The sequence below is a fragment of the Sinocyclocheilus anshuiensis genome, unplaced genomic scaffold, assembly GCF_001515605.1.
Source record: "Sinocyclocheilus anshuiensis isolate Anshui unplaced genomic scaffold, SAMN03320099.WGS_v1.1 scaffold956, whole genome shotgun sequence".
In the NCBI taxonomy this organism is placed as follows: domain Eukaryota; kingdom Metazoa; phylum Chordata; class Actinopteri; order Cypriniformes; family Cyprinidae; genus Sinocyclocheilus; species Sinocyclocheilus anshuiensis.
Window position 1 is genome coordinate 413222 of NW_015551056.1, and position 12720 is coordinate 425941.

The window sequence follows — 12720 nt, forward strand, 5'->3', positions numbered from 1 at the left end:
TGAGGTGCCCTTGAGCAAGGCACCGAACCCCCAACTGCTCCCCGGGCGCCGCAGCATAAATGGCTGCCCACTGCTCCGGGTGTGTGTTCACGGTGTGTGTGTGTTCACTGCTGTGTGTGTGCACTTTGGATGGGTAAATGCAGAGCACTAATTCCGAGTATGGGTCACCATACTTGGCCACATGTCACATGTCATGTCACATATGTAAGCAAAAATCAGCGATCTCATAAAGTGTAATATTTTAAGCAAATACTAATGGTGAAATTCTCTATTGTCTTTCTTTTAAACACAACGCTAAATTCAGAAATCCAAACATTTGTTCAGGGCTCTACATACACACAAACATAGATAAGGAATATCCATTGGATCAGTCTAACAAATTACAATTATGGTTTCAGATTATTAATTCGTGGAAATTCTAGCTATATGTGTGTCAGACCATTTATTTTCCTTGCCAAATTTCTCTGTATCATTGATTTTCTTAATCTTTAGTGGATTATTATATTATATTTAGGGCTGGGCAAGTTAACTCGTTATTGTCGCGTTAACGCATTAATTGATTAACGCCGACAAATATTTTATCGCGCGTTAATGCAGTTTTTTATTATTATGAAAGTCTGTTGCTCACTGGCTCTGAATACACATACAGACAAACCATGGGTCACAAGAGGGGTGGGATGCTGATCAGTACTGGCTTGGGATGGGTGTCATCACGCATCTCAACCAATGAGAGCATTTGGGGTGGGCCTAAGACTGCAGCAGCGCTCACATGAAGCGCTCACGACTTCATAAGTTGAAAATAGGAAGTTTCCGACAGCACGTGAAGACAGCAGAGAAGCACTAGCACTCTCGCTCAGCACTAGTGGAGGGCGGTATAACCAAAAATTAATATCACGGTATTTTTCAAAATTATACCGGTTTCACGGTATATGACGGTATTTATGTTTTATTTTTTCCATACATGACCGGGTGTAAACCACATTTTCTACTGATTGAGAGATGAAATAGGCTACTGCAGTAGATTGACTTAGAATGCCCTATTTTACTGTCATGATGAGTGAATATTGTAGAAAAATTCCACTCTAAATAGTGACAAAACACGACCCATTTATACATGTTAACCAGGAGTCACTCTCATTTATAATAGCGACATCGTCTGATAAAATCAACATGCATGTACAGTAGATGCATGTTGAGCGGCTATGCGGTGGTTTTGGCTATATTACTTTTTTGTCTCATGCAGCGCACTGCCTGAGTAACAAAACAAAAAAACTTCCTTAAAAAAATTTCTTATATTAATAGACGAACTATGCTCATATTTATTATTCCAACCAGTCAGTAAGCGACAGGTGCTTGGAAACGCTGTTTTGTATTAATTTATTGACGAGTCGGCTGTGGTACGGCCAGCTGAAAGCGATGCTTCTCTGCCGCTCACTGCACAGAACAGACGCCGAGAGAGACGACACTGCGCCGGGAGAGTCAGACCTCGCGCTCGCGGGGCAGCACTGGCGACATCTTCCAACTGAATCATAGCTAAGGTTTATACAAAAAAAGTCGCTAGGTTTGTCAGTATATATATGCTATGGAAAAAAGCCGCTAAAAGTGTCTGAAAGTTGCTAAATCTAGCACTGAAGTCGCGCTCGTGTGTGTGAGACGCGGGAGCTGATGGCAGGGGGCGGTGGATATTTGTGGCAGTCAATGTGGATATTGTGGACGCGTTCTTCTGTGTCATCACGTTCTACAGCTTCAGTTTCGGAACTTTCACGCTTAGTAACACATACAGCTGTGTCCTCGCCACAGTGCAAAGAGACCCCCCCTCAAACGCGTTCCGATCATTATTTAAACGACACTGGTACTGCGGTATTTTAAAAATTCATATCATAAGAAAAATAAACACTGGTATTCGGTATGAACCGGTATACCGCCCAGCACTACTCAGCACAGTGGAGTGCACCATTTTGTTAACTGTGTGGTTTATTATTTTGAGCCGTTTGGGATGCGGTAACACACGGCCCTCTCACAATATATTGCTTTACAGATCTATAACTTTTGCCGCTCAGAAATGTTCAGGCAATCATACTGCACGTATCAGAAGTTCTGCGCTCACAGAACATTATTATTTTTTCTATGCAAACCCACAGAAAAACGAAACATCTGATGTAGAAAAACAATGATTAGCAAATTGTTGTTATTCTAGTGAACCACTGTGACATTGCCATTTTCATGTCCTTGTAAAATGCAGGAATAAGTCATTTACAAAGCCCAATATAGTAAATGGGTCTGGTGGACAACTTGATCATAAAATATACATAGGCTGGCTCTTATGTCAGATTTTTTCTTTCTTTCTTACAAAGAGAGAGAACATAACTGTGACACATGCATGCTTACAGTAGAGTTGACTGTAGAAAAATGGCAGCCAAAACCAAGGACTATTTTAACCTAAGTTACTAAGTTGTACTGTCTCTATACAAATTGATCAAATCTATTGCAAAACAAACAAGAATGAAACATAGACAGGAGACTAGCAGAAACACAGCAGAACTCTTCGGTTTAGCTATTACCCTAATTTTTATACATAATTTATATTTGTCTGTTCTTATTTTTCAACTTTTAAATATTTCTGAACATGATTAGGTTGCTGCACTATATCTTTTCCAAAGGACCCATTACTTGAAATTATAACTACTTTGTTTTGTCAGTAATTTTGTTTGCAAGTGCTTTTTGCTTGAGTACCAAAACAGAAGATGATGTGGTTACCTTTGCATCCATCTACTAAATGAGCCATGCAATTCAAATTACTTCCCATAACATGGTGGGATGGAATATCTCATAAACATGGTATTTCCCTGCATTTTAACTGATGTGTTGTTTTGCTGTTGTTGTTAGCATTCCATTGAGTAAGAAAAAAACATGTAGGCTACATAGCCTAGTTTACAAAATATTCAGTAATTTAGGTTTATGATCAAATAGCAAATACTGCAAGACTACAAACAGTATTCAACTTTTAATTTAAGGGTATTGGCACACAATACGAGAGCACAAATCCAAATTAAATGAGTAAGAAATACCTATAGTCTGTTTATAGCTAAGTGCACTGCTGAGATCAAATCAAAATTCATTTAGCATCATAACAGAGCAGTGTGTGAAAGCCTCTTTGTCAAAAAGAAGACCTCTTTAAACATGACATTTTGAGTCATACTGATGCAAAACTGATGCAGCACTCTTCTGTGGAGTGAATGGCTTTTATTGTCATGCTGTGTTGTATTTGTATTGTGCCATTTTTGTGCTGTTTGTCCCCAGGGACTTCCTGGTCTACCCACTCTGGCTGCATTACACAGCAATCAAATCCTGACTGTGAAGGTTTGTTGGCGCAGCCAAATGGCCAAGGCAGATTCTATGGACGGCACACTCTGAGATGTGTCAACAGCGCATTTGTCCCCTATGCCTATGCAATGACAGACTTGGCCCAAACACAATAGTGTCTGATAAATCCATTCCAACCATCTGACCCTCTTTCCCAGTTCCAGGGGTGTTATTATTATACAGTGTGGTGACAGGAATTTATGCATTCACAACAGAGCAACTGTTTCTTTCCCCTAATAAACCAGTGAAGTGTGATTAATTTTAAACAAGTCATATTTTCTGACCACCAACTAGTCTGACCACTGTCTGCTTGGATTCTACGAAGGTAATAACTCAAGAGAGACACATTAATTGCTAAACTAAAATGTTGAGATGTATTTGAAACTGATATCTTTAGTTTACCACAAATCCAACCCGAAACCACCAAAATATGATTCCTTTACTGCCTGCTTAAATGTCCAGAATCACAAAAATAATTAGTGGGCCATATCATGCAATATTTTAATCTATACTGACATAATTATTTTTGTTCTTGTAATTACAGGTACCCCCTTTAGATAGCAGGACTATGTAATTGTCTAATTTAGAGTACACTGACAAAGACAAATAAATCTGCATGATGGTTTTCAGTGTGTGCTATTCCTGTAGTCTGCCTTGGCTTAAAAAAACCTCTAATGACAGTGCTTTCAGTGAGTAGAAGTTGACATGGTTTTTTTTCAAATTGGCTCTCTCAGAGTGGGTGACCTAGCACCCATGAAGTGGTAATTACAGGCTTTGCCAAAGGCAGTCAAGACATCCATTGCTGCCATCATGGAAAATGTCAACTTTTACTAATGCATGAAGGTACTGGGTTGTGTTCTCTGACTCAACTTCAACTACTTTAATCTGATTTATTTTTGTCCCCTTTTTATTCCCTTTTCTCTTCCTCTTTCCGGGACCTCATGCAACTCTCCTCTCCGACTTCTCTCACTTTTGACCTCCGACCTCTTTTGACCTCACACCTGCTCAGATGGTCTTCCCTAAGATAAACCATGGCTTTCTTTCTGCTGATCAGCAACTCATTAAACGTCGACTCATTAAGGTAGTGCTTGTCCTCATTCTGTTCTCTTTCTCACTGCTCCATTAGACTGGGCTTCTCACCTTTGGTCCAGCATTTGCTTCCCATTCTTCAGCTTTAACCACAGTGCTCAGCTGGACTAGAAACTAGTAAAATTAATGCAACAGTAAGAATGATGGGTAACACTTTAGAATACTGTTCCATCATTAATTAATAACTACACAAGAACAAATGACTAATGTACTATTACCATTCTAGTAACTACTATTAACTAACAATAAACCCTGATTAATGAATTACTACAGTAAATAATAGTGCTCAGTTGAAAGTAGTAGTTCACTATTAGCTAATCAGTAACTATTTTTTCATATCTTCCCGAGAACTACTAAGAACTTCTATATACAGGTTCATAATTAATGTGAATAATGCAAAATGTATAATTAATTCTAAAGAGAAGGTCATGGTATCCAGCTAGTAATGACTAGTATTACCCTAGTATTACTAGTTACACTAGTATTAGTAGTAAGTATTACCAAACCCTTCAGAATTATTTACTTATTATTTGGATCAGTATTCTAAAGTGAAAAGCATGATAACTACCTAATATTGAGTGAAGCCATTGTAAGCTTTTGAGGTATATATAAGGTTTTGGATAATAATGACTCAAGTGTTACTACATCCTTCTAAAGGAATTACTAATTATTTGGATCAGTATTCTAAAGTGAAGATTATGGTAATCCATGATAATGACTCAAGTGTTACCAAATCTATCAGAAGGAATAACTATCCAGAATCTTCCAAAAACCTTCCAAAAACAATGACTTCAGTCATTCCTAGGGAGTTATCATGATCTTCACTTTAGAATACTGATCCAAATAATTAGTAATTCCTTTAGAAGGATGTAGTAACACTTGAGTCATTACTATCCAATACTTTACAAAACCCTCAAAAGCTTGCAATGATTTCAGTCATTAGTATAGAGTTATCATGTTATTCACTTTAGAATATTGATACAAATAATTAGTAATTTATTTTGAAGGATTTGTTAATACTTGGGTCATTACTAATGGGTTACCATGACTCTCAATTTAGAATTAATTATACGTTTTGCATTATTCATATGAACCTGTATACAGTAGTTCTTTGTAGTTCTCTAGGAGGTATGAAAAAGTAGTAGTTACCTATGAGCTAATAGTAAACTACCACATTGGACTAAGCATTACTTGATAATTCATGAATCAGTTTCTTGTTAGTTAATAGTAGTTACTAGAGTGCTAATACTGCATTACTCAGGTGTTCTTGTGAAGTTATTTATTAATGACAGAACAGTATTCTAAAGTGTTACCATGAATAATTTTTGTGATATATCAGCCTAACATGTGGGCTGCAGAAATGAGGGGGCTCTGAATTCTAAGCCTTCTTTGTGGAATTGTGGTTATGACCTGTTGCACACAAAATTATGAGTTGAGAAATATGAGTTGTCTGTTAAAAGAAAAAAATATATACAGAATAAGTAAACTGAAAACACAAATATGTATAAATCAAAATGTTATTGTTCCACTTACTCAGACAGATGATCTTTCCTTCCCATCAAAACCAGTACAATAGCTTTGCATGAATAAAAAAGTCTTAATATACATGATTTATGTTTTATACTCAGACAGGTTTGGAAAAATTTGGAAATGATTAAAAGCAATTATGCTCCAAAATTGTGAAAGGGAATCCTCACAGTAAAACGGAATTGTATCTTCATTTGTCCTCATTTGTAAGTCGCTTTGGATAAAAGCGTCTGCTAAATGACTAAATGCAAATGTAAATGTAAATAACTGATTGGATTAATATAGAGAGTAAACATTACATCTGTAGCCTGAAGGCCCCAGTATACTGACTGTGAAATTATTTTTGTTCCTCACTTAGTGGTAAAGAGAAGTTTGAAATATGCAAGCAGAGGTATACTGTTATCCGACATCCCGATGCTGTCAATGCTGCTGAGAGTGGCATTTAGTTGAATATGTAAATAAGGCCTATGTCCTGCATGCTTTCCTTTCAATAACACAATTTCCTTTTTTAGAAAGTTTGCTTTGGCAAGCTGTTTCAAACTCCTTGAAACAAACTCCAAATAAACTTTGTTTTGATCTGATTTTCTTGAAAATGACATAAGACATAAGTGTATTCTCTGATTTCACTTGAAATATATTGGGCCTTCATTCTAATGTTGTTTAATACTGTGAGATAAGAGAGATTACAACTTTTCATTGACCTTTCAGTCTTTTCCCCCTTAAACTGCATACAAACATTTATGTATGTTTTATTCTTTGACTTATAATAATGTTTCACATATTTACAATTTTACTTTCACAGGGTGACCAGGGTCAAGCAGGGCCCCCAGGGCCTCCTGGACCTCCAGGTCCCCCAGGCCCCAGGGGACCCCCAGGGGACACAGGAAAAGATGGTCCTCGGGGAGTGCCAGGGCTCCCTGTAAGTATCTCTAAAAGCAGAGCATGTTGAAGGATCATGCTTACAAATGTACCAGGACTTTCAATTGTTCATTTGGACCAAGGCAAGAGTGTAAAAATATTAAGGGCTCTTTATTGTATTTACTCCAGGCAATCGTTGTATTGTTTTCTCAACCCTTCTGTCACTTATTTCTTTGAAACTGATGTATTTTAATGTTTCACGCGTCTTTTTTTGTGATAGAAAATGTTGGAAAATGCTGTTTTCTTCTCTTTTGTTAAAAAAGCATCTACCAAGACTGTAAAGTAGGACACCTGAGACACACAATGACACAATGTGCTGGTGTTTGTCACAGACTGTTTCTTTCCCTTAAAAGTCTAAAAGATGTAAAAAAATATATATAAAATAGTTATGTTACATCAACCCAATATCATATTCAGTATGATGTGAAATATATTAAATAACATTTGATAAAATTAGGACTATGGATGAGATGTTAATAGTTTTATTGTTTTCATATCAGTTCCTATATAACGGTTAAATATAGTAGTCAACATTTGAAGTCGATCAAAAAAGTTAATCAAAGTTGTTCTAAGACAAGAACGCATTTTGGTTTTAGATTTTAGGACAACTTTAATGAAAGGTTTTGATCCACTTCAAATGTTGACTACTGTATATATCATGTCTCTCACAGGGAGACCCTGGAATGCCAGGAGAGATTGGTCAAATGGTAAGTGTCTTATTGTATTTACAGCCACTAACATACAGTAGCTTCACATATACAGTTATACACAATTCTACATTTAGCCAGATGCTATAACATCATATGTGTATAGTCATTGGCTCTGTTGTAGTAAGTTATTTTTGTCGTTAAGTACCAGAAATGGCCCATATGACAATGAGTATCATTGAGAAGTTTTGATTATTTTAATGAATGTAGGTAGTGTCACTAGATCAAGGGCTAGTTTATGTTTCGGAAACGCTTTATATTACAACCTGCAACGTACTGCATAAGTAAACAGAATTTACAGCGGAACTTTTTTGTAATTATAGTGTACCTATTCAGTACCTCCATGTAGGTATAAGGGAATAATATGCTAAGTTTGGGGAATAAATGGGTAATAACCTGTAAAATTAAAAATTATTTCTACTGTAAGTATTTTGAAACTAAGGGGTACCTATTCTAATATTACGTGGTATGTATGACCTAACAACAATCTTATATTTGCAAGTCATTTAGCAAAAACATACACTGTGTACCTTTTTATAGCCTACACATATAAAACATGCTGGGTTATTGTTTCAATCCAAACGCTCAGCTGAGACTGTTGGGTTAGGAAGCTGACTTGATTTGACCCAATTTGGGTTGATATCAGTAATAAGTAACTCGACGGTGCTGGGTTAGGAATGTGGAGGACGTGAAAGAGAGCATGCAGCAAGTCACGCGAGTTCAAATGCGAGCAGTTCTGTGTGCGACCAAATCCGTGTCTGCGGTGCTTGAGATGGGAACGTATGGAAAATTGGAGAAAACGAAGCGCAGACGAGGGACAACTTTGAAACTGTCAGGAGTGTGTTCCTTTAAAACTGGACCAGTGAATGTGGTGAGCGCAAACTGGAAACAGCTGGAATGGCGCTTGAGACGATCAAGTCTGTGTTTGCGGCGCTCATGACAGGAATATGTGTAGAAAATACAAGAAAACTAATTGAAGAGATGAGGAGAAAGATTTTTGAAACTGACTGTAATGTGTTCTTTTAAAATTGGAGGGTTTTGTCCGAGTATGTTCTCACAACTTTGAGCGGTGACTGATGAACGGTAAAACCGGGAACTGAACTAGTAAAAATGGTGCTTGAGGACGTGGATCAAAACAGTAAAATCAAAGTAAAATCCTAAAAAGGTCAAATCCTTTCAGTTTGCTATAATACACAGTTTAATCTTGACTTTCAGTGTTTATTACTATGCGTTTATTGGCGTGATGGTTTGGACATAATAGTTTAACTTCGTCAGTGGGTGAAATACACAAACAAATTGAACAAAATCTTAAATTTGTTCTTAAACAAGCTTTTCAAAAGAATTTGGTTTAACTGAATAAGCTGTAAAAGTATGGAGTTGTTTTGCTTTTTTTCTGAACTGGTGTAATAAATATTAATCTTTTATTATCTGTTGCCTGTGTTGTTACCATTGTCATATTGTGTGTGATTTTAATTAAAAAAAAAACATTGTGGGTTAATTTAACCCAGCAGTAGGCCTATAGTAAATTTCAAACAATATTTGAATTAAATAAAACAGTCCACCATGTTTATTGATATATTACCGGATATATAATGTATGTATGTCCTACTGTATAAACAATCGTTTCAGAGCAATTTGTTGTAGCCACTTACCCTGTAACTACATGGAATAAGGGGGGAACAAGCGCCACTTTAATTTACAACCCACAACTGTTGTATTTACCCTGTAACTACATGGAATAAGGGGGAACAAGCACCACTTTAATTTACAACCCGCAACTGTTGTGTTTACCCTGTAAATATGGAATAAGGGGGAACAAGCACCACATTAATTTACAGCCCGCAACTTTTGTATTTACCCTGTAACTACATGGAACAAGGGAAGACCAAGCTGGACTTAAACACAGAACAAATGTATATTTGCACAGGAATTACAGAGAAAAATATTGCACTAGTTTTAATTTAATTGTTTGATGGTCAAATTAAACCCTCTACTTTTTCTACTATTTTTTTTTTTTTTTACTTTGCTATAAACACATCACAGTATACATCCACTGAAATACAAATGTTGTATCATGTATTTTTTTTTTCTGCGAACAGCTGGAAAGAGGTAAGCTTGTTTTAAGCTGCACTGAACCTTGATGGCATATCATGCCAAGTTATTTAGTGATATTGGTGTTGGGAAGTTGCTGGTGTGACTCAGCTGAGATCGACAAATAAGCTTTCATAAGGTAAGTAGACTTGTGAATTATAAATCATAGCACAAACTCATTAACTTATTTCGCTAGATGTCCAGTTTTGTTGTTCAGTAATCTCCATCATGTCCATCCTTTAATAATACAATGTGTACCCCATGGTTAAAAAATACCTATATGCCTATAATAAAATACCAATATAAAATTATAACAAGTATATTGTCTTTCTAAATCACTCCCAAATATAAGATTGTTGTTTAGGCCATTCATACCACGTAACAGTAATCTCCATCATGTATCCTTTAATAATAGAATATGTACCCAATGGTTAAAAAATACCTATGCCTATAATAAAATACCAATATAAAATTATAACAAGTATATTGTCTTTCTAAATCACTCCCAAATATAAGATTGTTGTTTAGGCCATTCATACCACGTAATATTAGAATAGGTACCCCTTAGTTTCAAAATACTTACCGTATAAATGATTTGTAATTTTACAGGTTTTTACAAATGTTACCCCTTTATTCCCCAAATGTCGCATATCATTCCCCTATACCTACACGGAGGTGCTGAATAGGTACATTATAATTACAAAAAAAGTTACGCAGTAACTTCTGTTTACTTACGCAGTTTTTTGCAGGTTGCATATCTGGTAGTTATCCTCTCATTACACAAACGTAGCACATTGTTCCCTTATACCTACACGTACATTCTTTGTAGGTACACTATAATTACAGAAACATACACCGTAAATTCAGTATACTTACGTAGTTCTTTGCGGGTTGTAATCTAAAGCGTTACCTTATTTAGTGATATTGGTGTTGGGAAGTTGCTGGTGTGACTCAGCTGAGATCGACAAATAAGCTTTCATAAGGTAAGTAGACTTGTGAATTATAAATCATAGCAGAAACTCATTAACTCATTTCACTAGTTTTGTTGTTCAGTAATCTCCATCATGTATCCTTTAATAATAGAATATGTACCCAATGGTTAAAAAATACCTATGCCTATAATAAAATACCAATATAAAATTATAACAAGTATATTGTCTTTCTAAATCACTCCCAAATATAAGATTGTTGTTTAGGCCATTCATACCACGTAATATTAGAATAGGTACCCCTTAGTTTCAAAATACTTACCGTATAAATGATTTGTAATTTTACAGGTTTTTACAAATGTTACCCCTTTATTCCCCAAATGTCGCATATCATTCCCCTATACCTACACGGAGGTGCTGAATAGGTACATTATAATTACAAAAAAAGTTACGCAGTAACTTCTGTTTACTTACGCAGTTTTTTGCAGGTTGCATATCTGGTAGTTATCCTCTCATTACACAAACGTAGCACATTGTTCCCTTATACCTACACGTACATTCTTTGTAGGTACACTATAATTACAGAAACATACACCGTAAATTCAGTATACTTACGTAGTTCTTTGCGGGTTGTAATCTAAAGCGTTACCTTATGTTCTATAAAACCAGTGACTAGCTGCTACATCCGTTTATGGAAATAATAGGAACACTACATGCTAGAAAAATGTAGAGTTTTATGAGTAATCATGTCAAGGTCCTGTTGTCACAGTCATTCCAAGCAATTTTGTAAGTGAATGTTGTTATTCAGAAAAGCTGCCTCTAGTTTATTGTCTCTATCAACTTTGGAATTTCAAAATTGATTTTTAGAGGCAGTTTGTAACAGCATATTCCATGGTAAAACATATTATTACATGAACCTTATATGTCCAATTAAATTCTCTAATAAAAAGTTAATAGAATGTGTCTCCGGTCCTGTGGCCAATGTTACATCGCCCGATCCGCCGCAACCCAGTTCCAGTTCGAGTCTCTCTACCACCAGCCCATGCCTGGCATTCCCAGCGAAATTTGACGGCTCACCAGAGAAATGTAAGGGCTTTCTATTACAATTCTCCCTGTTTGTTAATCAGCAACCGTAGTTATACCCCACTGATGAGAGTCGCGTCTCATTCGTTTGTTCTCTGCTGACTGGGCGAGCTCTGGACTGGGCTACCGCTGTGTGGGAAGGGGAATGTTTGTCATTTCCATAATTTCCCTGCTTTCTACAACGCTTCCGGGAGGTCTTTGAGCATTCGGCGGGTGGAAAGGAGGCTGGGGAGCAATTACTTGCTCTACGTCAAGGACGTAATAAAGCCGTGGATTATGGTCTCATTTTTCGCACCCTCGCGGCACAAACTGGCTGAAGGGATGATCCACTCAAACTGCTTTACCGCAAGGGATTCACAGCAGAGTTACAGTCGGAACTCGCATGCCGTGACGAGGGAAAAACCCTTGAGCAGTTCATCCGCATTGATAATCTGATGCGCTCACAACGAACTCCTGGCTATGTTCCTGTGCAAAGTCAGGCAGCCACAGCTTCACCCGAACCTGAACCCATGCAGATTGGATTTACTCATCTCACCTCAGAGGAAAGAGAAAGACGGATTCGTAATCATCTGTGTCTCTACTGCGGTCAACCCGGCCATTTGAGGGCCTCCTGTCCCACTCGTCCTTCTGCCCGAAACTCCTCTAAGGTGAGTACCAATCCTTGCTCTCTGACCACACTAGAAGTTCCCGTTACACTGATGTTTAATGAAAAGTGTATAGACACTATTGCACTGATAGATTCAGGGACTGCGGGCAATTTCTTTGACGTTAAGTTTGCCAAATCTCATAACATTCCTCTCGTTTCATGTGAATCCCGGGTGGCAGTGGCAGCCTTAGACAGACGTCCCTTGGGCACGGGATAGGTCAAATTCACCACAGAGGACCTGCTTCTCAGAACTGGCACACTTCACACAGAGACTATCCACCTATTCGCCATTGAATCTCCTCAGAACCCCATCATCCTTGGCCTGCCCTGGCTAGAGAGACACAACCAAACAGATTTTGCATTGGTC

At 37.2% G+C, this 12720-nt stretch overlaps 1 protein-coding gene across 1 annotated transcript in view; it reads left to right on the forward strand.

Annotated features, from left to right (window-relative positions):
- Positions 1-12720, forward strand: part of LOC107661981 (collagen alpha-1(XXV) chain-like) — a gene marked incomplete at its 3' end in the record, with an annotated part of 543306 nt that overhangs the window by 381891 nt on the left and 148695 nt on the right. The window contains exons 7-9 of the mRNA XM_016451806.1: positions 3301-3360; positions 6782-6898; positions 7569-7604. Coding sequence (XP_016307292.1) covers positions 3301-3360; positions 6782-6898; positions 7569-7604 — 213 coding nt within the window. The remainder of the gene's footprint in view (positions 1-3300; positions 3361-6781; positions 6899-7568; positions 7605-12720) is intronic.